The following is a 24,485-nucleotide window of genomic DNA, read 5'->3' as shown; positions in this document are numbered from 1 at the left end:
AAGAGCAAAGAGTGAAGTGTAGTAGGCTTTGATAAGTCCTGTATATATCGTTATGACTGATAATAATATTGTTGATTATAAACATGAGGGATGTCAATGCTGCTAACAGTGGGTGTTATTGCTTTGACAAGAGATGGAAATGCATTCATTTTTCTCTTTCGCTTTTAGAGCTGATTGATGCTGGGAGTGGGGGGGGGGCGGGATGTGGACGAGAGTCCAGTTAGTCATAACAACAATTTCAAGTCGTGGGAATTCAAGGTTACTGAGCCTAGAGCTGATAACGATTTGGCAGGCTGGAGAGCCGTGGAGAGAGCCCGCGTTTCAAGCTAATTGGGGAATGTGACTTATGACTGTTAGTTGGAGGAGGGAATTGTGCTTTGATACTAGGTGCCCAGGGGAGGGGAATTCAGTTTTTGGCTTCAACTATGTAAGTGCCGATATTATGCTACTCGAATAAAAGATTTTTTGAGGTAAACAATGCCTCAAAGTTCTTTTGAAGAGTTTCATCTGTCAGAACCATGCAGTTCAAAAATGTGAAAAAGAAATAAATATTCGTTTTAAGCCGCTTTGGATCTCACTTGCAGTTACTATCCAACATAGAATCATAGGGCCGGAAGGGACTTGGAGGTCTTCTAGTCCAACCCCCTTACTCAAGGCAGGAGACCTTATACCAGTGATGGCGAACCTTTTAGAGACCGAGTGCCCAAACTGCAACCCAAAACCCACTTATGTATCATTGGGTGCTGGGTGGGTGTGGCCCATTGGGTGGGTATGGCCAATTGGGTGGATGTGGCCAAATGTGTGCATGTGGCCCATTGGGCGGGCATGTCTGTGGTGATAACGGCAGATTGGATGGGACTAAAAAGTTCAGTCAATTCCAACTTTGCGAGATCTTTTTTTTTCCCGCGAGAAGTTGAAATTGATTAATTGATTGAACCTTTTTTTTTGCACATGGCAGCGGAGGCCTAAAGCGAAAAGGTTTTATAAAACCCAGCTGAAGGCCTAGGACTGGGGTGAGGGTGCGCGTGCCCACAGAGAGGGCTGTGCGTGCCACCTGTGGCACGTGTGCCATAGGTTCGCCACCACAGCCTTATACCATCTTGGTCAAATGGTTGTCCAGTCTGTTTCTGAAAATCTCCAATGATGGAACACTGTCGGAAATTTCTGTTTACTTCTAGGTTGGATCTCAATTTTACAAGCTTCCACTCACTTCTTCTTATCCTGCCCTCTGGTACCTTAGAGAATAAGTCAATCCCCTCCTCTCTGTGATAGCCCCTCAAGTCTTGGAGACAGTTACCATGTCCCTGTAACCCTTATCTTCAATAGGCTGGACATGCCTAGCTCTCTCAACCGTTCATCGTACTATTTAACCTCCAGACTCTTCTTCATCTTTGTTGCTCTTCTCTGCACACTTCTAGGGATTCAGCATCTTTTTTTTGTAACACGGTCACCAGAATGGGATGCAGCATTCCAAGTGTGGCCTCACCAGTGGGGTACCATCGTGTCCTGAGAACAAGGGCCCTTCCTACCTTCTTCTCGCATCTGCTCATACTTCCTGACAGCGATGTGACGACGCCACGCTTTCTGGATGACCCGGGCGTAGCCATCAAACTTTCGTTCCCGTATTTCTTCAAGGAGGAAGAGCTGGCAGCAGAAAGAAAAATATCACGTGAAGGCGAGCGGAAGAGAAGGAGGGAACACACACACACACCCTGCACATTTAGGCTTTTAAAAAACTCCTATCAGCCCCACCGGGTAGGCCAGTCCAAGAGCACAACCCCACAGGAAGGCTAAAACTACTTTTACTGAAATGGCCATAATAATAGAATCTTACACCTTGAATTGTGCTACCCCGCTCCCCTTCACATGAGAGTTAGCGATCCCTTTCAAAATATTATCTGGTCTGTTGTGGACTTAGGATATGAGGGGGTCCTTGGTGCTCTCTGAGATTGGTTGTTTTCTTGAATATGTTTCATTACCTAAACTAGGTAACATCATCAGTGCCGAGCTACAAATACAGAGAGTCCTCGCGTTACAACACTTCATTTGGTGACCATTTGAAGTTACAACATCATTGAAAAAAGTGACTTAGGATCATTTTTCACACGACCGTTGTGAAATTCAGATGCTTGGCAGCTGCTTCATATTTATGACGGCTGCAGTGTCCTGGAGTCATGTGATCCCCTTTGGCGTCCTTCTGACAGGCAAAGTCAATGGGGAAGCCAGATTCACTTGACAACCGTGTTACTAACTCAACAACTGCAGTGATTCACTTAACAATTGTGGCAAGGAAGGTCATAAAATGGGGCAAGAGTCACTTAACAGCTATCTCACTTAGCAACATAAATGTTGGGCTCAACTGTGGTCATAAGTCGAGGACCACCTGTATTCCTCAACCCTGAATACAAATATTCTCCTTTATCGCTACTTAGGCTTTACCATTTGCCACTTTATTAATGAATCTTGCCAGTGGTGGAATTCAAATACCTGAACAACTGGTTCTCTTATTCAATAGAGGCCTGGGCCTCCGAGGCTTAGAACGGACTTCCGGAAGTGGCATCCATGCACTTCTGGCGGGCCGTTCTAGGCCTGGGAGGCCTAGCCTGGACTTCTGGAAGCCAGCCAGTTCTCCGAATGCAGCAAAATTTAGCTAACGGTTCTGCGGAACTGGCTGAATCCCACCACTGAATCTTGTGTATCTCCATCAAGGTCGCTTTCTTTACCCTCAGTCTTGTAATTCAGTTTTTAGATTATATTTTTTTACATGACATCAACAACATCATCAAAAGGACCTCGTTTTTTGACTTCCGCTGGCGGCGCGGCGCCGAAGACAGCCTCCCCTGGCTGCCCGCGGCTCAGCTGTTTGTTTTTTCGCCCGAAACAGCGCCGATCAGCTGTTCGGGCGAAATTGAAGCCCCCTCCTCGGGAGAAGAGGAGGGGGTGAGGCCCCAGGTAGGGGTAGAGTTCTCCGAGGCCGCCTGAGCTTTGAGCTTGGGCGGCTGAAGGATCGAACTCCCCCGAAGCCTGGGTTGCTCCCAGCTGGCCGTCGTCTCTGCTCCGAACTTCCTGGAGCAGAGCCAGGCGTCTGCGAACCATCCCTGCCTGAAGAAAGGACTATGATTTAAAGGAGCAGGCAGAGCGGTACAAGAGGAAAAGGTGAAGAGATGAAGAGGATTATTTTATTTTACTCTCAAGCTTGATGGACTATGCTTAAAACTTAAAGTGAAAGTGCGTCACAATTGTAAGTAAAAGATGGCGGCTAAACCTCCCCCTAGAACTTTTCGGAGTGCTGGAAATTCTCCGGTGCAACAACAATCATTACTGCAGGCGTTGCATTCTCCTGATGTATTGACATCGAAGGATCTTGAAAAACATACCCAGTTAATTTTGGAGTCAATGGGTGTTAAATTTGCACAGATGGAGGAGAAATTGGAGAAATTGGAGCAGAGAATGGAAGAAAGGATGGAGCAGAAACTTAGAGAGATGAAGGTAGACATTTTGTCCTCAGTGCATAAAGTAGCTAAATGTGTGGAGGTGCTGGATGATCAAGTGGAAGACTTGACTCAAAAGAATGCTATATTAGAAGCAAAAGTATTGGAAATTGAAGATTTAAAAGACAAAATGGATAGCGAACAGAGTTTGGCTCAATTTTACCAGATGCAGTTTGCTGTTAGAATTAGAGGCCTAAAAGAGAATATTAAGGAAGATTTAAAGCAGCTGGTTTCTGAGGCTTTTGAGGGGGTATTGAACCATCCAGCATCTGAAATAAAACAAGGCATGGACAAAGTGTTTCGTGTGAATTCCTGGATTGCTAAGCAGAGAAAGTTGCCTAGAGATGTGGTGGTTTATTTTGTAAAAAGGGAAATTAGAGATGAAGTTATACAAGCTGCCTATGATACTAAAGTTGTGATTGCTGGTCAAGAAGTTTTGGTTCTAAAAGAAATTCCTCCAAAGATTTTAAAGAGAAGGAAGGACTTTATATTTCTTGTGCAAGAGCTCAAGCAAAGAGATATAAGGTTCAGATGGGAGATCCCAGCTGGGTTGAGCTTCATGTATGATGGCAAAAGGTACTGTTTGGGTACTGTGAAGCAAGCGCATGATTTTTACAACAATGTTTTAAAAGCAACCCCATCAACACTTCTGGAAGCTGCAGAGGGATCTGGAGAAGGAGAACATCAAGAGGATGAAGATGGACAGATAGACGAGAAGGGTACAGGAGGAGATCAAGCTGCAACTCTTTTGGATGATCCTAGAGAACAGAGGGTGACGCGTGCTGCCTTAAAACGCTCAAAAAAGATTAAAAAATAAGACCAGTAGAAATCTATGGAACTTCCACAATATACTTATAGTCAAGTGGTAGCTGTGTTTTTAAGAGTTTTGGGATGATATCTATGGTAACAGAATGTTCAATTTGGAATTAATGGACAATTTACTACAGAGGAAGAGGAAGAAAATTTTGTGGGTTAATGCGGGTTAATTTGTGTAAGAACCATCTATTATAGCCTATTTTGGCTAGAGAGGTTAATAGGGATAGGTGCTTGTGATGTGTAAGTGAGAATATGTCTAGGTAATAGTGAATTGTGGAAGAACATAGATGGGAATGATGCTAGTTTTCTTTTATTTTAGTTCTTTATACATATTTAGTATTGTTAAGGATTGGTTTACTCTATATAAGCTAGAGAGTGATGGATTTTAGAGTTTATAATTGTTAGTATATGATTGTTTATGATTGCTTTTTAGATATATACCTTGTATTTTGCTCTGGGAAGTCGGGGGGGGGGGGGGAGGGGGGGAGGAGGGGAAGTAGAGGGGTGGGAGGCAGGGGAGGGAGGAGGGAGAGGGGGAGGGGGGGAGATAGGGGGGAGGTAGGGAGGGGAGGAGGGAGGGGGAAGGGGGGTTTTTCAAAGGAAAATTGTATTTTAAAACTTTTTAATAAAAAAAAAAAAAAAAAAAAAAAAAAGGACCTCGTTTTTCAAAAGAGGTAAGCTAAGGTGGCCTAGCTTACCGACTCTGGATTCTTGACAAAAACCTTTGTGCGGCCCATCTGGTACTGATCCACATCCATGTTGACAGTCCTTAACAAGTGCTGGACTCCTTGGCGTTCATCTCCTCGCCACCTTGGCCAAGTTTCTGGGGTCAGGATGGCATACCTTAAGAAAAGAAGCACACGCACATGCTCAGATAATAACTCCAAAGTGATGCTAACATCCAAGGAGTCCATGACTATAAACATAATCAGTTTTCTTGAGGGTCAGCAGGGCCCATTTCATTTTAGTGTGTGGGATCTGTGCAGATATGATGCTGAAAAAATGCTATTCCTTCCCCCATTCCACTTCCTCTCTTTCAGAAAATAATCTGGTTTTCTTCTCTTGTTTTCCCCCCAACCCAAGGATTTAAGTATCTCAGAAAAAGTGGAAACCTCCATTCCTGGCTATTGACAACAGTCAATTCTACATTATCCATTCCTGGCCATTGACCAAAATCCAAATTCCATAATCCATTCCTGCCATTCACAGAAATAATGATCTGGAGGGAAGGTGGGAATGGATTAGTTGCAGGAGGGTGTCCCCGCGGTTCCCCTGGGACAGGTGAAGAATTTGAGTTGATGAATGAGTCTCTTTTTCCTCCCAGCTAAGCCTGGCCAAAAGGTCGACTGTCAACACACACTATCCTAGAGGGATTAGCTCAAACATAGTAAGACTGTGTAACTCTTGGTTTTAGGGCTGCCTGCATCCAGTTATTTTCCCTCTTTAGTTCTGGATAGGGTTGTGCTATTACAGACAAAACTGGTGCATAATTCAGGGGTCCTCCTAGACTCACAGCTCCTGTTGAAGGAGCAGGTGGCAGCTGTGGCCAGGAGAACTTCTGCCCAACTTCATGTTGTGTGCCAGTTGTGTCTTATCTTAAACTAGGAGGCACTAAACATGGTGACTCATCCTTTGATCACCTCCCAAGTGGATTACTGCAATATTCTCTACATAGACCTACCCTTGGAGAATACACCCTGTTGTTACAATTATTTCAGAATGTAACAAACAATTATGGACATATGCTGACATACCCATGTTACATCTTTGCTATGTCAGCTGCACTGGCTCCTACTATGTTTCAGAGTGGAATTCATGGTGCTGGTCGTCACCTATAAAGACCTTCATGGCATTGAGCTAGGTTATTTGAGGAACTGCCTCTCTTCAATGATGTCTACCTGTCCCATCAGGTCCAGCAGAAGGGAGATGTTCTGGGCCCCACTGATTAGAGACTATAATCTTTTCCTTTCCACCCCGAACCAACTCAGTGATGCCCTCAACGTGATGTCCCATTGCCTGGAGGCGGTCCGGGTTTGGATGGGGAGAAACAGGCTTCGTCTTTACCCTGCCAAGACTGAGTGGCTGTACGTACCGGCATCTCGGGTTAACCAGTTTGTTCCATCATTAAGGATGGGGGGTGAGGTGTTACCCCCCCCCCATTGATAGGGCTCGCAACTTGGGCGTCCTCCTGGACTCACGGCTCAGCTTTGAAGATCATATAGGAGCCGTGACCAGGGGGGCTTTTGCCCAGGTTCGCCTGGTGCGCCAGTTGCAGCCCTATCTGGATCGAGATGCCCTACGCACAGTCACCCATGCGCTCATGACCTCCCGGTTAGACTACTGCAACGCTCTCTACATGGGGCTGTCCTTGAGGACCACTCGGAGGCTTCAACTGGTGCAGAATGCAGCCGTGCGAGTTGTGATGGGAGTTCCCCGATACTCCCGTGTAACACCTCTTCTCTGCGAGCTGCATTGGCTTCCGGTTACCTTCCGAGTGAGATTCAAGGTGCTGGTGATGACCTATAAAGCCCTAAATGGCTTGGGTCCGGGATATCTGAGGGAACACCTGCTGCTGGCATCAACTTCCCATCGTCCTGTGCGCTCCCACAGGGAGGGCCTTCTTAGGGTACCGCCGGTGAAGGATTGCCGACGGGTGACTCCCAGAGAGAGGGCCTTCTCTGTGGGTGCACCTGCCCTCTGGAACCAACTTCCGATGGAACTTAGGACTGCCTCCGACCTCCGCTCATTCCACTGGGACCTGAAAACTTGGCTCTCGGGCCTAGACTGAGTGGTTTTAATTGGGTTTTAATGTTTTAACTTTTTAAATTTGGGGCTCTAAATTTAATTAACTGTTTTAATTAACTGTTTTAATTTTTTTAACTTTTGTATGGTATGATTTTAATTGCCCTGTAAACCGCCCTGAGTCCTACGGGAATAGGGCGGTATATAAGTTAAAATAATAAATAATAAAAATAATAAATCTTGTGGGACCCAGGAAATGTGTGGCTGCATTAGCCCTTTGGAAGACCATTCTACCCAAGATTAAGTTGGTGCTTTGGAAAAGCCCTCAAGACCTGGCTGTTTTCTGAGCACGGGTAGTTAGTTGAATGCATGAAGTATTGGTTGGTTGATATTTTTTTTCAGGTATCATTTTATGCTTCTAGTTTTTGGTTGCTATATTTATTTTATTGATATTTTAAATTTGGTTAGCTGCCAAAGTCATATTGTGAAACGGAGGGGGGTGGGTGTATAAATCATCTCATCTCGTCATCATCATCATACTTGGAAGGGATCTTGGAGGTTGCTTTTCTCTTTGGTTAGTTTCCATCTATTGTTTCTTGTCTTGCCTTCTGGTGCTTCGGAGAATATGTTGACCCCCATCTTCTTTATGGAAGCCTCTTAAATATTGGAATCTCATCTCATTTCTAGCCACCTAGCCTAGCCTATCTATTCATCGTATCGTATCATATCATAGCATATTGTATCGTATCATATCTTCTCTCTCTCTCATCTATCTATCTATCTATCTATCTATCTATCTATCTATCTATCTATCTATCTATCTATCTATCTATCTATCTATCTATCTATCTATCTATCTATTTTTTTCTCTCTCAGTCTTTCAGGCAAGGAGCTACAGCACCAGAGTCATGATAACAGCAATCTAGCTTCTTACCTTTGCAGGAATTTATGAAAGACTCTGCGATATGCAAATCCAGCTCGACGGATTCGGATATTCTCCTTCAGTCCCAGGTACTCCACTTGGTGCTTCACCCTGCAAGATGTATGTGTAACGTAGGAGGGAGATGTACCTCTCAAGGACATTAGTCTTATGAAAATTGATAATGAGGAAAGTACAGGTAATCCTCAACTTATAACTTTTGTTTAGTGACTGTTCAAAGTTACAAAAGCACTGAAAAAACCAGTGGTGGGATTCTGCCGGTCGGCACCAGTTCGGCAGAACCGGTAGTAAATTTTTTGTTACCCAGGACCAGAATGGACTTCCGGAAGCAGCAGCCACACAGACAACCAGTTGTTCACATATTTGAATCCCACCACTGGAAAAAAACCTGATTTACAATTGAGCCTCATCCTATGGCCACTGCACTATCCCTATGGTCACGTGATCAAAATCTGGATGCTGGGCAAACCGCATGAATTTACAACGATTGCAGCATCCCAGGGTTATGTGATCACCATTTGTGATCTTCTCATCTGGCTTCTGACAAGCAAAGTAAATGGGAGAAGTCAGATTCACTTAACGACTACATGATTTACTTAACATCTGTAGTGATTTGTTTAACAACAGTTGCAAAATAAGGTTGTAAAATTAGGTGTGGCTCTCTTAACTACTATCTTGCTCAGCAATAGAAATTCTGGCCCCAGTAAGGCCATAAGTCAAAGATTACCTGTAACAGGATTGGTTAATATCTTAAATGCACTTTAAGAAGACTAACTTTTGCTTTTGGTTCATGGTTTTGATGGAGATTTTTGCACCATTGGTAATTCCTTCTCTCTTACCTACTCTCTTCCCAGTCTCGCGGCCTCTTCGTCTCATTGGGTTTAATGCAACGGATGTAATGAGGTGTACACTTCATCAGCGTGTTCACAAGATCATTGGCCTGTCTCTGGGGAGATTAAAGATTCTTGGTGTTGCCCAATCTGTTACTTAAAATTCCACCACGTTCTGTTCCAGAGCACCAAAAATAAAAACACTTTCCAAAGAAAAAAAGAGGCTTCCAGAATTCTCCCTGTCAAATCTTTGCACTGAAGTTTGAAATGTTGTTGTGACCTGATCTTTCCTTGAGCTGTAATGATAGTATTAGGACTCCCTTCTATTATTTATTTATTTACATACTTAAGTTTATCCTGCCTTTTTATTTTTGTAAATTAGTCAGGGCAGTGAACATACTCCTTCCTCTTCCTATTTTCCCATGACAACAAGCCTGCAAGGTGGGTTGGGTTAAGGAGGAATGATTCCCCCAAAGACACCCAGCTGGCTTTCAGACCTAAGGTGGGACTAGAACTCAGTCTCCCAGTTCCTAGCTTGATGATTTAACCCCTGATGCTTTAACGCTGGCTGAGGAATTCTGGAAGTTGAAGTCCACAAGTCATAAAAGGGCCAAGTTTGAAGACCCCTGCTTTAGCCACTAAACCTGATCATTGAAAAACTACAGAGACTGCTTTTATTGCCTGTAGCTGCTTCCTAATATCAGCTGTTGAGGAACAATTTTTTTTAAAAAAAGCTCTAACCCAATGGAAATGTACCTTAATTTTGGAGCCAGCTGTAGTGGGCCGTCCTTTTTTATCTGAATCAAGTTTTTCTGGGAAAAGCATCCGGATGAAAGCACTAAGAAAGGGAAAAGAAAGTAAGAAAAAACTAGAATTTTGGAAATGGACCTGTAAAAACCACTGATGCAGACTATAATTGTATTTATTTATTTATTTTATTTTATTTTATTTTATTAGTTTTATATACCGCCCTATTCCCGAAGGACTCAGGGCGGTTTACAGGGCAAAGTTAAAAGAGAAAATAAGAGTTAAAATAGAATTAAAACAGGGGTGTCAAACTCAATTTCATTGAGGGCCACATCAGCATTGCGGTTGCCCTCAGGGGGCCGGGTGGGCGTGGCCTGGGTGGGCATGGCCTACTGGGTGGGCGTGGCTAGAGTGCGTATGGCCTACTGGGTGGGCGTGGCCAGCTCTACATCGTTCGCATCAAGGGTGCCTATGGGGGCCTGGGCAGGAGTGGGACAGATCTGGGGGTCCCTGGCAGAAGGAGGGTCTCTGGGCCAGGGCCAAGGCAGTGGGGGCCGTTCTCTCACTGTTTCCAGGATGGCTTCGCGGGCCACATGAAACCACTTTGCGGGCCGGATCCGGCCCCCGGGCCTTGTGTTTGAAATGTCTGAATTAAAATAAGATTAAATAACAATTAGTAGCCCAAAGTTTAAAAATTTAAAAGTTTAAAAATTAAAAGCCCTCAGTCCAGGCCAGATAAATCAAATAACCAAGTTTTTAGGTCCCTGCGAAACAAAAGAAGGTCGGGGGCGGTCCGGAGTTCCACAGGCAGATCATTCCACAGGGAAGGCGTGCCCACAGAGAACGCCCTTCCCCTGGGGATCACCTGCCGGCACTCACTGACCGGCGGTACCCTAAGGAGCCCTCCCCGTGGGAGTGCACAGGACGATGGGAAATTGATGCTGGCAGCAGGTGCTCCCTAAGATAATCCGGACCCATGCCATTTAGGGCTTTATAGGTCATCACCAGCACCTTGAATCTCACAGAGGTATTCCCCTGTATCAAAGGGGCACAAAGGGATAAATTCTCCCCTGCTTTATATTCAGACTGACTCTGAATAAGTTAGTTTACTATTGATAGCCATACATTTATCTAAGATCTCTTGGTAAGAACAAAAAAGGTCTTGTTGCATAAGAACTCTTGTTGCTTCTGAAGGCTGAAAGAACATTGTACCACAAACTCCATCACCTCAGGGTTATGCATGATACACTTTGTTTTTAATTGATAGCTGTTCAGAGTCATGTATATGAGGTGGGCAGCCATATACATTTACTGAATAAATAAATAAATTGTGATACCCTAATACAGAGGTTCCCAACCTTCTGGCCACCAGGGACCGATTACATGGAGAGAGCTATTTCTGTGGACCAGAGGAGGCGTGGTTTGGTGCGCTGCCTGCATTCCGTGGACGGGGCTTTGCTTGTTTGTGTGGCCCGGTTGCTGGCTTGCCGCGGCCCAGTACCGGTCCACGGACCGGGGGTTGGGGACCCCTGCCCTAATAGACTGCTTTTGACAGTCTGACCAACACCACCTCTCCCCAGAAACACTGCTATTTGTCTATCTAGCCCAAATTTGGGGATTTTTTGCCTCTTTAAATCAGGATCACAAATTTGATTTGTGTCAGAACTACAGTTCCCAGAATTCCAAGCTAGCATGTCCTGCACACATCTCATGGCACCAGTTTAAGCAAGTCTGCTTTGAAAGTTGTTGGAATACAGTTCCATTCCTGACTCTTGGGCATATTATCTGATAGGAGCTGTAGTCCAAGTACACTCCAAACCCTTCCGTTTTCCTTCACTGTGCTTTTTTGGGTGGGTAACAAGATGCCTCCGTGAAGCTTATAACTCAGTACAAAAAATGAAAAATATGGCCAAGTGAGGTTTGGGGGAAGGAAAGCAGGGGAAACAGACTCACAATTCACTGCTTTGCATTAGTTCTATCAGGTCGGTGAAAAGCACATCCCGATTTCGTTCACAAAAGCTGTTTACGTCATAGGAGACCTGTGGTTAGGATAGGCCGATGGTTAGCATTTCTGCCATGTGTAATTCCTGTTACGTCCGGTAAGTGGGATCTGTGATCTCTCACTGCTTTCTTCAAATAAATCTATCCACTCCCAGTCAAGTACAGGGGTCCCCAACCTTGGCAACTTTAAGACTTGTGGACTTCAACTCCCAGAATTTCTCAGCCAGCTTGGCTGGCTGAGGAATTCTGGGAGTTGAAGTCCACAAGTCTTAAAGTTGCCAAGGTTGGGGACCTCTGGTCTAGTACCTTCTCTACCATACAGTGTCATCAGAATGTAGAAAGTGACTTACAACTGGTCCTCATACCGATGATCACCATAGCATCCTCACGGTCATGTGATCAAAATTTGATCTCCTGGCAACCAGCAGGTGGCAAAAAAGGCCATAAAACCAGGTGTGACAACAACCTCCTTGCTTAGCAATGGAAATGCTTGACCCAATTATGATTGTAGGTCAAGGAGTACTGCCTTTGCTCTTCTGGTGCATGTGTGCATGTGTATACACGCACACAGATAATCCTCCCTTAAGGGTCACTCCTTCAGTGACCATTCAAAGTCACAATGACTCCGAAAGATGAGAGTTATAACTAGTCCTCATTGCTGCAGCCGTTGCAGCATCCCATGGCTGCGTGGTCACTATTTGGGTGCTTTGCAACTGGGTCATAATCACTGGTGGGATTCAGCCAGTTTGCACCAGTTCGACAGAACCAGTAGCTAATTTTTTGTTGCCCAGGCTCAGAAAACTGGTTGGTCACATATTTGGATCCCACCACAGGTCATATTTGCAATGATTGCAGCATCCCACAATCACCATTTGTGGCCTTCCCTGCCAGCTTCTGCCAAGCACAGTCAATGGGGAAGCCTGCAGGAGATTGCAAATGCTGATCTCCCAACTGGGATTCACTTAGTGACAGCAGCTGGAACTGCTGCAGCTACGAAGTTGTCACACTTTATGATCATGTTGCTCAGCGATTAAGTTCCCAAATCCAATTAGCAAGCACTACCTGTATATACATACACATGCGTACGATCAATTTAAACATAATGTTAACTATTCTGAGTTCAGTTTATACACAAACACACATACAAAGAGTTGGAAGGAACCTTGGAGGTCTTCTAGTCCAACCCCCGTTCAAGCAGGAAACTTGATACCATTTCAGACAAATGGTTGTCCAATTGATTCTTAAAAGCCTCCAGTGATGGAGTACCCATGACTTCTGGAGGCAGGTTGTTCCACTTATTAATTGTTCTGTCAGGAAATTTCTCCTTAGTTCTAGGTTGCTTCTCTCCCTGATTAGTTTCCATCCATTGCTTCATGCCCTGTCTTCAAGTGTTTTGGAGAATAGCTTGACTCCCTCTTCTTTGTGGCAGCCCCTGAGATATTGGAACACTGTTATCATGTCACCCCTAGTCCTTCTTTTCATTCCTGCAACCATTCTTTATATGTTTTAGCCTCCAGTCCCCTAATCATCTTTGTTGCTCTTCTCTGCACTCTTCCTAGATTAGTCTCAACATCTTTTTTATATCATTGGTGACCAAAACTGGATGCAATATGAGTATGGGCAACTCACAGCACATCAGTAGATCAGAGTTAGCATTTTCAGCCTAGAAACCGGAGAAGCCAAACTGAAAGGAGTAAGGAAGGGAGGGCTAGGAAGAAAAGCGGGGAGTTCGGGAGACCTTGCCAGCATAGTGGTGGATGATGAATCCTGAACTGGAGCCGTTGAAATGCTCATGGGTCCCCACTCCGGATTGGAGCTTCTGCAGCAAGGTCTGGTCGGCCCCCTCGCCCTTTGCATACACAGTAGCGCAAACGTCATCTAAGATGCTCATAATTCCAGGAGGATTCTGGAAGACAAAGAGTGAAAGAGTGAAAATCTGGTCTCTCCATCCTGTTCAAGAGGGCAAAGCTGCTTGGGTCCAAACACGGCAAATTCAAACTGCCTTTAAACTGGTTGCAAAATGTGTTTTTAAGAAAAGGCCGAAATGGGCTTCTGTGTTGTCCCAAAGGTGCTTTTTTCAAGAAGTAACTGGATGTTCTTTGTTTTTCCTTGAAGACATTTCATTTCTCATCCAAGAAGCTTCTTCAGTTCTGACTGGATGGTAAGGAATGGAGGGATTTATATTCCTTGCAGTCATCTGGTTGTTAGCACTCTCTCTGAGAGTCATTGAGGCCAACTGGAGGCTTATCTGTGCCCTCTGGGTCACCTGAATAATGGAATTGCTGAAAGGACTGTTGTAAATAGGAGATAGGAGATGTCATATCTCTCCCTCTCTGTTGAGGGAGGCTGCATAATTTTAATGTAGATGGCCTCTTTCACCCCTCTTTCAAATGTCTTCAAGGCAAAAGAAGAAAGTCCAGTTGCCTTTTGAAAAAGCATTTTTGGGACAACCATGACCTGGATGACAGAATCTCCATAGTCATTTACCTGCGGGCTTCTGTTTTATAATGTTGTTTGTATGTATTTGTTGATCATTTTCAGATAGAGATGGCTTTATTTTCCCCAGCTGGTAGCAAAAATCTTCAAAGACTCCTTTTGGCAATTGTAATTTATTGGTCTTCTGTATCATTTAAAACCCCTTCATGGATTACTGCCTTGTCGTGGCGAAGGGGCTTGCGTAATTCAATGAAGCTATGAGCTATGCCGTGCAGGGCCACCCAGGACGGAAAGGTCATAGCAGAGAGTTCTGACAAAACGTGATCCACTGGAGAAGGAAATGGCAAACCACTCCAGTATCTTTGCCATGAAAACCCTATGGACAGTACTAAAAGGCAAAACGATATGACGCTGGAAGATGAGCCCCTCAGGTCGGAAGGCGTCCAATATGCTACTGGGGAAGAGCAGAGGGCTAGTACTAGTAGCGCCAGAAAGAATGAAGCGACTGGGCCAAAGCCGAAAGGACGCTCAGCTGTGGATATGTCTGGTGGTGAAAGGAAAGTCCGATGCTGTAAAGATTTTTTCTCCATAGGAACCTGGAATGTAAGATCCATGAATCAAGGAAAGCTGGACGTGGTCAAACAAGAGATGACAAGACTAAACATTGACATCTTAGGTATCAGCGAACTAAAATGGACAGGAATGGGTGAATTTAATTCAGATGACCATCAGGTATACTACTGCGGGCAAGAATCCCTCAGAAGAAATGGAGTAGCCTTCATAGTCAATAAAAAAATAGGAAAAGCAATACTGGGATACAATCCTCAAAATGACAGAATGATCTCAGTTCGAATCCAAGGCAAACCATTCAATATCACAGTAGTCCAAGTCTATGCCCCAACCACCAGTGCTGAAGAGGATGAAATTGACCGGTTCTATGAAGCCCTACAGCACCTTATAGAACTAACACCCAAAAATGATGTCCTTATCATCATGGGGGATTGGAATGCTAAAGTAGGAAGCCAAAAGATAACGGGAATAACAGGCAAGTTTGGCCTTGGAGTACAAAATGAAGCAGGGCACAGGCTGATAGAATTTTGTCAAGAGAATACGATGGTCATAGCAAACACTCTTTTCCAACAACCCAAGAGACGGCTTTACACATGGACATCACCAGACGGTCAACACAGAAATCAGATTGACTATATGCTCTGCAGCCAAAGATGGAGAAGCTCTATACAGTCAGTAAAAACAAGACCAGGAGCTGACTGTGGCTCAGACCATCAGCTTCTTGTTGCAAAGTTTAGGCTTAAATTAAAGAAAGTAGGGAAAAGCGCTAGGCCAGTCAGGTATGAATTAAATCATATCCCTGTTGAATATACAGTTGAGGTGACAAATAGATTTAAGGAATTGGATCTGATAGACAGAGTGCCTGAAGAACTATGGACAGAGGTTCGCAACATTGTACAACAGGTAGCAACCAAAACCATCCCAAAGAAAAAGAAATGCAAGAAAGCAAAATGGCTGTCTGAGGAAGCTTTGCAAATAGCTGAGGAAAGGAGGAAAGCGAAAGGCAAGGGAGAAAAAGAAAGATATGCCCAATTAAATGCAGAATTCCAAAGAATAGCTAGAAGAGATAAGAATGCCTTCTTAAATGAACAGTGCAAAGAAATAGAAGAAAACAATAGAATAGGGAGGACCAGAGATCTTTTCAAGAAAATTGGAGAGATGAAAGGAACGTTTCATGCAAAAATGGGCATGATAAAGGACCAAAATGGCAGGGACCTAACAGAGGCAGAAGAGATTAAGAAGAGGTGGCAAAATTACACAGAAGAACTATACAAGAACGAGCTTAACGTCCCTGATAATCACAATGAGGTGGTCACTGACCTCGAGCCAGACATCCTAGAATGTGAAGTGAAGTGGGCCTTAGAAAAGCTGAGCAACAACAAAGCTAGTGGAGGTGACAGTATTCCAGCTGAGCTATTCAAAATCTTAAAAGACGATGCAGTAAAAGTGCTACACTCAATTTGCCAGCAAATTTGGAAAACTCAACAGTGGCCACAGGATTGGAAAAGATCAGTTTACATTCCAATTCCAAAGAAAGGCAGTGCCAAAGAATGTTCAAACTATCGCACCATTGCACTCATTTCTCATGCTAGTAAAGTTATGCTTAAAATTCTACAAGCTAGACTCCAGCAGTATGTGGATCGAGAACTACCAGAAGTACAGGCAGGATTTCGAAGAGGAAGAGGAACTAGAGATCAAATTGCTAACTTACGCTGGATCATGGAGAAAGCTAGAGAGTTCCAGAAAAACATCTACTTCTGCTTCATTGACTATGCTAAAGCCTTTGATTGTGTGGATCATAACAAACTCTGGCAAGTCCTTAAAGAGATGGGCATACCAGACCATCTTATTTGTCTCTTGAGAAATCTATATGCGGGCCAAGAAGCAACAGTGAGAACTGGACACGGAACCACTGATTGGTTCAAAATTGGGAAAGGAGTCCGGCAAGGCTGTATACTGTCGCCTTGCCTGTTTAATTTATATGCAGAGCACATCATGAGAAAGGCAGGGCTAGATGAATCAAAAGTTGGAATTAAGATTGCCGGAAGAAACATCAACAACCTAAGATATGCAGATGATACCACTCTAATGGCAGAAAGTGAAGAAGAACTAAAGAGCCTCTTGTTGCGGGTGAAGAAGGAGAGTGCAAAACTTGGATTGAAATTAAACATTAAGAAAACCAAGATCATGGCATCTGGCCCTCTCAATTCCTGGCAAATAGATGGGGAAGAAATGGAGGTAGTGACAGATTTTATTTTCCTGGGCTCCAAGATCACTGCAGATGGGGACTGTAGCCAAGAAATTAAAAGACGCTTGCTCCTGGGGAGGAAAGCCATGGCAAATCTAGACAGCACACTAAAAAGCAGAGACATCACCCTGTCAACAAAAGTGCGTATAGTCAAGGCTATGGTCTTCCCAGTTGCAATGTATGGCACTGAAAGCTGGACCATAAGAAAGGCTGAGTGCCAAAGAATTGAAGCCTTTGAACTATGGTGCTGGAGAAGACTCCTGCGAGTTCCTTGGACTGCAAGGCGATCAAACCGGTCAGTCCTAGAGGAGATCAACCCTGACTGCTCTTTAGAAGGCCAGATCCTGAAGCTAAAACTCAAATTCTTTGGCCACCTAATGAGAAGGAAGGACTCACTGGAGAAGAGCCTAATGCTGGGAAAGATTGAGGGCAATAGAAGAAGGGGACGACAGAGAATGAGGTGGCTGGATGGAGTCACTGAAGCAGTAGGCGTGAGCTTAAATGGACTCCAGAAGATAGTAGAGGACAGGAAGGCCTGGAGGAACATTGTCCATAGGGTCGCGATGGGTCGGACACGACTTCGCAACTAACAACAACAACAACAATCATTTAAAATCATTCTGGGAGTTGAAGTCCAGGCAGCTTAAAGTTACTGAGGTTGAGATATGAAGGTCTGTCTGTCTATCTATCTATCTATCTATCTATCTATCTATCTATCTATCTATCTATCTATCTATCTATCTATCTATCTATCTATCTATCTATCTATCTATCTATCTATTGTATAGGTTGTCCATCTTACCTCAAGATAACTCAGAGATAAGAAATGTAATTCCAGCCAGGAAACAAAGCTAAATTTATGGTAAGGCCACCCAGAGTCAATTTGGATAGTGCAATAGATAGCATATAAATTTAATTAATAAATACAGTCTCCAAGGTTTATTTTTTTTACAGAATAATGGCTGCCATCTTCTTTCTAGAATGCTCCAGAACAACGTACCCATTTTAGGCGCAATTCTAATCAACAAAGTTTTAAATGAATTTTAGGGAAGAAAAAGGCATGGATGTTTCGTATTTTTATGTAAAAAAACAAGGCCTTTTAAGAATTTAATTCAACTGGAATGAAGTATTAATGCCATCCCCAGCTCAACCACCCACACCTCAGTGAATCTTTTCACATGATCTCCCCCTCAGCCCTTCTCTTACCACTTTGTTTTCAATGAGATCACACACAATTTTGTTGTTGAAATATTCAATTGGGGTCCACTTGATGCCTTCCTGGACATACTCTTCCTAGGGCAAGGGGAGAGATTGCTTTTAAAAAACAAAGAAGCCATTAATGCACATTCAAAGGACAGCTAAAACTGAGGACCTGCTTGAGAATACTATTTGTTATGTACTGGGCTTTTGGAATAGCACCACGTGCATTGCTTCTCCAGCAACCCAGACAGGATGTCTCCGGTCCTGCAATTGGTCAACTTTGGGCGGCAAGCATGGGTTCAATCTGATTGATTGCTACCAGAGGGTCTGGCTATATATTGTGGCAGGGTGACTCCAAATCCTCAGTACAGTTTCAGCTTAAATAAAGAATGAGTTTCTCTGTACTCAACTGCGTGTCTTCATTCCTGCTCATCAGAGCCCATGACATAATACTATTAGTTCTATCTGATCTGATCATCTGCAGCTCACAAATCAGAACAGAATAACAGAGTTGGAAGGGAATTTGGAGGCCTTCTAGTCCAACCCCCTGCTCAATTTCTTCTTAAAAACCTCCAGGGTTGGACCACTCTGGAGGCAAGTCGTTCTACTAATCAGGAAATTTCTCCTTACTTCTAGGTTGGTTTCCTCCTTGGTTAGTTTCCATCCGTTGCTTCTTGTTTTGCCTTCATGTATGTTAGAGGACAGGTTGACCCCCCCCCCTTCTTAGTGGCAGATATTGGAACACTGCTATCATGGCCTTCTCCAATTTGAAGAGACACTTGTGCGGCAGGCTGAGGCAAAGAGGCAGGGCCAGAACCAGCGAAATCTGGGGGCTGGACAGGGGACAGGTTGTATCTGCCCTCAGTGTGGAAGGGACTGCCACTGTCGAAATGGCCTTTTTAGCCACACCAGATGCTGCTTTAGGACCTCTTTCCAGAGCACGATACCATAGTCTCTTGAGACTGAAGGATGCCAATGATATCATGTCACCTTCTCTTCATTAAAGTAGACATACCCAATTCCTGCAACCGTTCTTCATGTGTTTTAACCTCCAGTCCCCTAATCATCTTTGTTGCTCTTCTCTGGACTCTTTCTAGAGTCTCAACATCTCTTTTTATGTCGCGGAGAGCAAAACTGAACCCAATATTTCAAGTGTGGCCTTACCAAAGCATTATAAAGTGATACTAACATTTCTCATGATCTTGATTCTGACCATCTGTTAATGCAGCCTAGGACTTTAGGGCAATTTTTCCGAACCTGATGCCTTCCTGATATGGTGGAATTAAAACTCCTGGAATTCCCAGTCAGCCTTCTGCTTAGGAATTCAAGGAGATGCCAAACATCCTAACCTGGAGATACAGTCCTATGTCCAGATTAGGATAGGTGGTCTCACAGTTGGAGACTGATCCACAGAATCCACAGTCTACCCTCAAAAGAATTTGTATCTTCTCCCACACTGGACTCACCTGCTCTGCTTTAAGTGTCAATTCAATGAAGATCTGTTGAAGTTTTTCATTCACAAAGTTAATGCAGAATTGTTCAAAGCCATTTCTCTGAAGATTGGGAAAACATGAGGCAAGGAAAGGAGAACAGTTTTGGAAAGGAGGTGGTTAGTTGACATTCCCATCAAATTCCAGACTTGGAGAAAAGAAATGGAGAACTGAGTGGAACTGGAAAGGATCACAGATTCCAAATCAGCATGACTCAAGCCAGCAAATTACATGGGAAGCTTCCCAGTGCTAAGAAATTATTCCTTCATAAGATAGAGCCAGCATGGCCTAGTGGTTAAGGCACCAGGCTAGAAAGCAGGAGACCTGAGTTCAAGTCCAGCCTTAGCCATGAAAGCCAGCTGGGTGACTTTGGTCAGTTATTCTTTCAGCCTAGCCCACCTCACAGGATTGTTGTTGTGGGGAAAATATGAGGAGGAAGGTTACTGGATATGTTCACCGCCTTTGGTTGTTTCTAAAAACAATAAACGTGGGATACAAATAAATAAATAAAAAATAAATGACCAACCATTGAAAATAACCAACAACCAAATTAAGGTGGTCCCAAAATTTTCAGAGCTTTTCTTTGTTTCTGCTTAAATATAACAAATGATTAATATTCTGTCAGAACCTCCTAGTTGAGGGATGTGTATAATATGCGGATTACACAAAATAGAATTTTGATTGGACTTGTGAGATGCTGAACAAAATGGGCCAAAACTTACCAATTATGTCCTTATTTTTATCAGAGAAATCTGTCATATATATGTGACTTGAGGCTAGTAAGGTCACCCAAACCCTTTTTACTGTATTAAAATCTATTGCTGATAGTCCTAGCTTAAAAATATTACTGGTAGTCCTCATTTAACGATCTTTCATTTAGTGACTGTTAAGAGTTATGATGGCACTGGGAAAAGTGACATATGACAGGTCCTCACAGCACTGTCTTGATCACATGATTATGATCCAGGTGCTTGGAAACTGACCTGGATTTCCAGCCATTGCAATGTCCTGTTGTCATTTATTTATGGCTCCTTAGATATTAAAATTAACAATGAATATTGTTGTCTTTTACTTTTGTTTACTAAACTGTTAAATAATATGACCAACTGGACAATGGTGTTTTTATGGTACAAAAACATTTCTGAGTTCAGAATTTTCTCAAAAGCCAAGATCACTGGTTTCTCTAAGACGGAGGTCCCCACGGCCCACTACTGGTCCGTGGCCTGGTGGCCAACAGGCTGTGTGAATGACTAGCCAGTGTGTGTGTGTGTGTGTGTGTGTGCGTGCACGCACTCAACTCCCTACGCTAGGATCACTCCGAGGATTGCGCAGGTGCTAGCATAGCCATGAGAGTTGCGGGTGCTAGCATCGCTGTCGGCATCGTGCATGCGCTCGAGGCCCCGTTTGCGTCACATGCTGCTTGTGGACCCATTTGAGTCACACACGTACTTGCAGCCACGTTTATGGTGCGTGCGTGTGGTCATGCGCATGTAGAGGCGCCCCTCCCTTTCCTTCTGGGCCACCAACCAAGAAAGATTGTGGATTTCTGCTCTAAGACACAGACCTACCTGGAATATTTCAAAACCATAAATGTCTAGGACACCAACACTGTATTCTTCATTTGGTTTCTGCACGGCTCTGTTGATGGACTGGAAGTGAAGAGAAAGGGATTACTAGCTGCAAAAAAGATAGAACTTTTATTATCAGAGGCCACATAACTTCAGTGTTGGCAACTGAGTGACAAAAAATATTGCCATCTGGTAGAGAAGACCCCAAATTCCCAATATAAGATACCTCTTTCTCAAACAAAACAAAGCAAAAAAAGCATATTTCCCTCAATTTCTAGCATTCAAAGAAATTTGGAGTGTTAAGCAGGCCACTGTTTTTCTGAGAAAATTTTAGTTCTTCTCCATCTGAGATTTTTAGTCTTTCTCATGTTAGGTAGCATTGTAATAAGTCCATCTTTCTGATTTGGTGTTCAACCCCCCCGCCCCACCCCACATAGAGTTGGAAATGACAAACCAGACACCATTGCATTCACCATTTTCCAGTTATTCCAGTTCTGTTTTGTGGCTGAAAATACCATAGAGTTGGAAGTGATAAACCGGGCACTATTCTTGTTCCACCCACTGCAGAAAGTCCATCCCTCTCAGTCATCAAAAACAGAAATGGAATGAGCCAACCAGTCATCAGTTTGTTCCCCTCCCCATCCCAAAGGTCCCCCCCACAGCACAGAACAAGGTTGCATACCTCAACGAGGAAGTCAAAGACCCGGGCATAAAGGCCTTTGGCTAGGGCATCACGAGTATAGGACGCTTGTTCTACATTAAGGGTTACGTTAATGGACTCTGACTGGCCACCCCATTTGCTGTCCATTTTCCGACTGGTGAGCTTCTCATCTAGGCGGTCCTTGTCAATTCCCAAAAGGTAGGCAGGAAAAGCTAGCACTGCAATGGGAAAATGGAAAAAAGACTCTTTTGGCATGTCTGGATAACAGGCTATGTCAGGGGTAGGCAATCTCAGCTCCTTTATGACTCATGGACTTCAACTCCCAGAATTCCTGAGTCAGCTATGCTATGCTGACTCAGGAATTCTGGGAGTTGAAGTCCATGAGTCATAAAAGAGCCGAGGTTGCCTACCTCTGGACTATGTCATAATATATGAACATTTGCTCATGTTCTGATGCCTTGAATTAGGGAGGTGCATAGGGAGGAAAGAAAATTACCTTGATGGAGATATACAGGATTTGCTGAAAGTCCAGAAGAGATAACATTTGGAAGTGGCTCAGGCAGCTATCTCCCCAATTCACTGGAGTACAGGTAATCCTTGACTTACAACCATTCATTTAGTAACCATTCAAAGTTGCAATGAAAAAAGAGACTTATGACTGTTTTTTACACACTTACAACCATTGCAGCATCCCCATGGTCATGTGATCAACATTTGGATGCTTGGCAATTGGCTCATATTTATGATGGTTGCAGTGTTCCAGGGTCACTGTCCCAGTTGCAGTGTCCCAGGGTCCCCTTTTGCGACCTTCTGACAAGCAAAGATAATGGGGAAGCCAGATCCACTTAACAAACAAACGTGCTACTAACTTAACAACGGCGGTAATGCAACTTAAGAACGGCGGCAAGAATGGCCGTAAAATGGGGCAAAACTCACTTAACGCTTGTCTCGCTTAGCAGCAGAAACTTTTGAGCTCAGCTGAGGCGGTAAATTGAGGATTACATACATGTATAAAAAGGGAGAAGAGGTCCTGCACAATCAGACTTGTATTTTGATTCTGTTTTTATAGCCAGCTTCAATGAAAGGAGTTTTAACATTCCTGTGGTCTGGGTCTTCCTAGTAGGGATGAAAGGCATCTGCTTGAGGCACTTCCAAATACTATCTTTTTCTTTTTTTAGGGCTTAAGTAACATTTCAACCTTTTCCCCCTAGATAATGGTTCTGCCAAGATTACCGGTATCTTCCTTACTCTGAGAAGAACAGATTAGGAGATTTTGTTTTCCTTATAGCAATCTTACAGAGGTGAACTTATTGTTGTTTTTTTGTATCCTATTCTTGGAGAATGCCTGGGAAAGGCCCTGCAGTTTCTTGGCAAGGCTTTTCAGAAATGGTTTGCCAATGCCTCCTTCCTAGGGCTGAGAGAAAGTGACTGGCCCAAGGGCACCCAGCTGGCTCTGTGCCTAATATGGGAGTAGATGGTTTTTGGGTTTCTAGACCGATGCCTTAACCACTTCCCCAAATTGGGTCTCCTAGGCTACGCTTTATAAGTGAGTGGGCTAAGGTGTATATTCCATTACACTCTGAACCGACTAGGTCAAGGTTTTTCAAACTGGGTTCAGCAGAATCCTAGTGTTCTATAAGATGCTGTTAGGATTTTCTAAGAGACTAAGGAGAAATAATAGTTCAATCATATGTAGCCTATCTTCTTTCTTGGTCTCTTGATCATGATTTCTTGATAATAGACATCATGAGAAATACTAGAACTCTACTTTATTGATGAAAACTCTAATAACACAATCAAAAAGCAGGGGCTGGACTAGAAGACCTCCAAGGTCCCTTCCAGCTCTATTCTATTCTATTCTATTCTATTCTATTCTATTCTATTCTATTCTATTCTATTCTATTCTATTCTATTCTATTCTATTCTATTCTATTCTATTCTATTCTATTCTATTCTATTCTATTCTATTCTATTCTATTCTATTCTATTCTATTCTATTCTAAAAAGCTGTATTCCTTCTTCCCTTCCTCTTATATTCTGGGAAGTTAAAGTTAAAGCAGAGCCTTTGAGGTTTTTTCCCTAAAGTTTTCTTCTTTTCCCAGTCTTAAAACATGTTTTTGTAACCATCAGCACATATTTTTTCCAGGGTAATCTTTATGGCTCTTCATATTACCAGTGACCATGTGAGAATTAATATTAACAGATTAATGAATATATCCCCATTAACTGGTAGCTACTCACAGTCTGAATTCTCCACTTGAGCATAATTCCCTTTCTCCTCGAAACTGATGTTCCCTAGATGGAGAATACCAGCTACAATCTGCAGGACAAGTTGCTTATCTTGGCCTGTGATGCCAATCACATCCATGGCATTCTGGAGAGGGGGGAGGGGAGAGGAGAGAGAGAGACAGAGAGAGAGAAAGGGATGTAGAGGAGAAAGAAGAAGAGGAGGAAGAAGGGAAGGGATAGGAAGGAAGGAAAAGAAAAACAAGGGAGAGAGGGAAGGGAAGAGAGATGTAAAAGAAAGAAAGAAATAATGAAAGAAAGAAAGAAAGAAAGAAAGAAAGAAAGAAAGAAAGAAAGAAAGAAAGAAAGAAAAAGAGTAAGGATGGAAGGAGGGAGGGAGGGAATGAAAGAAAGAAAGAAAGAAAGAAAGAAAGAAAGAAAGAAAGAAAGATTTATTTATTTATTATTTATTTATTTAATTAAATTTTTATACCGCCCTTCTCCCGAAGGACTCAGGGC

At 43.4% G+C, this 24,485-nt stretch overlaps 1 protein-coding gene across 1 annotated transcript in view; it reads right to left on the bottom strand.

The window, feature by feature from the left end:
- The window catches only part of MYO1F (myosin IF), an 87,276-nt gene that overhangs the window by 19,758 nt on the left and 43,033 nt on the right, over window positions 1-24,485 (bottom strand). The window contains exons 9-20 of the mRNA XM_081312922.1: window positions 23,982-24,114; window positions 21,762-21,958; window positions 21,080-21,160; window positions 19,488-19,574; window positions 18,028-18,114; window positions 13,306-13,473; window positions 11,520-11,605; window positions 9,576-9,657; window positions 8,829-8,935; window positions 7,984-8,082; window positions 5,006-5,150; window positions 1,530-1,644 (exon numbers count right to left, since the gene is read on the bottom strand). Of these exons, the coding sequence (XP_081169048.1) occupies window positions 1,530-1,644; window positions 5,006-5,150; window positions 7,984-8,082; window positions 8,829-8,935; window positions 9,576-9,657; window positions 11,520-11,605; window positions 13,306-13,473; window positions 18,028-18,114; window positions 19,488-19,574; window positions 21,080-21,160; window positions 21,762-21,958; window positions 23,982-24,114 (1,387 nt within the window). The remainder of the gene's footprint in view (window positions 1-1,529; window positions 1,645-5,005; window positions 5,151-7,983; window positions 8,083-8,828; window positions 8,936-9,575; window positions 9,658-11,519; window positions 11,606-13,305; window positions 13,474-18,027; window positions 18,115-19,487; window positions 19,575-21,079; window positions 21,161-21,761; window positions 21,959-23,981; window positions 24,115-24,485) is intronic.

This window comes from Vipera berus (genome assembly GCF_964194415.1).
Source record: "Vipera berus genome assembly, chromosome: 1".
In the NCBI taxonomy this organism is placed as follows: Eukaryota; Metazoa; Chordata; class Lepidosauria; order Squamata; family Viperidae; genus Vipera; species Vipera berus.
This window is presented reverse-complemented; position numbering and strand designations above follow the sequence as displayed.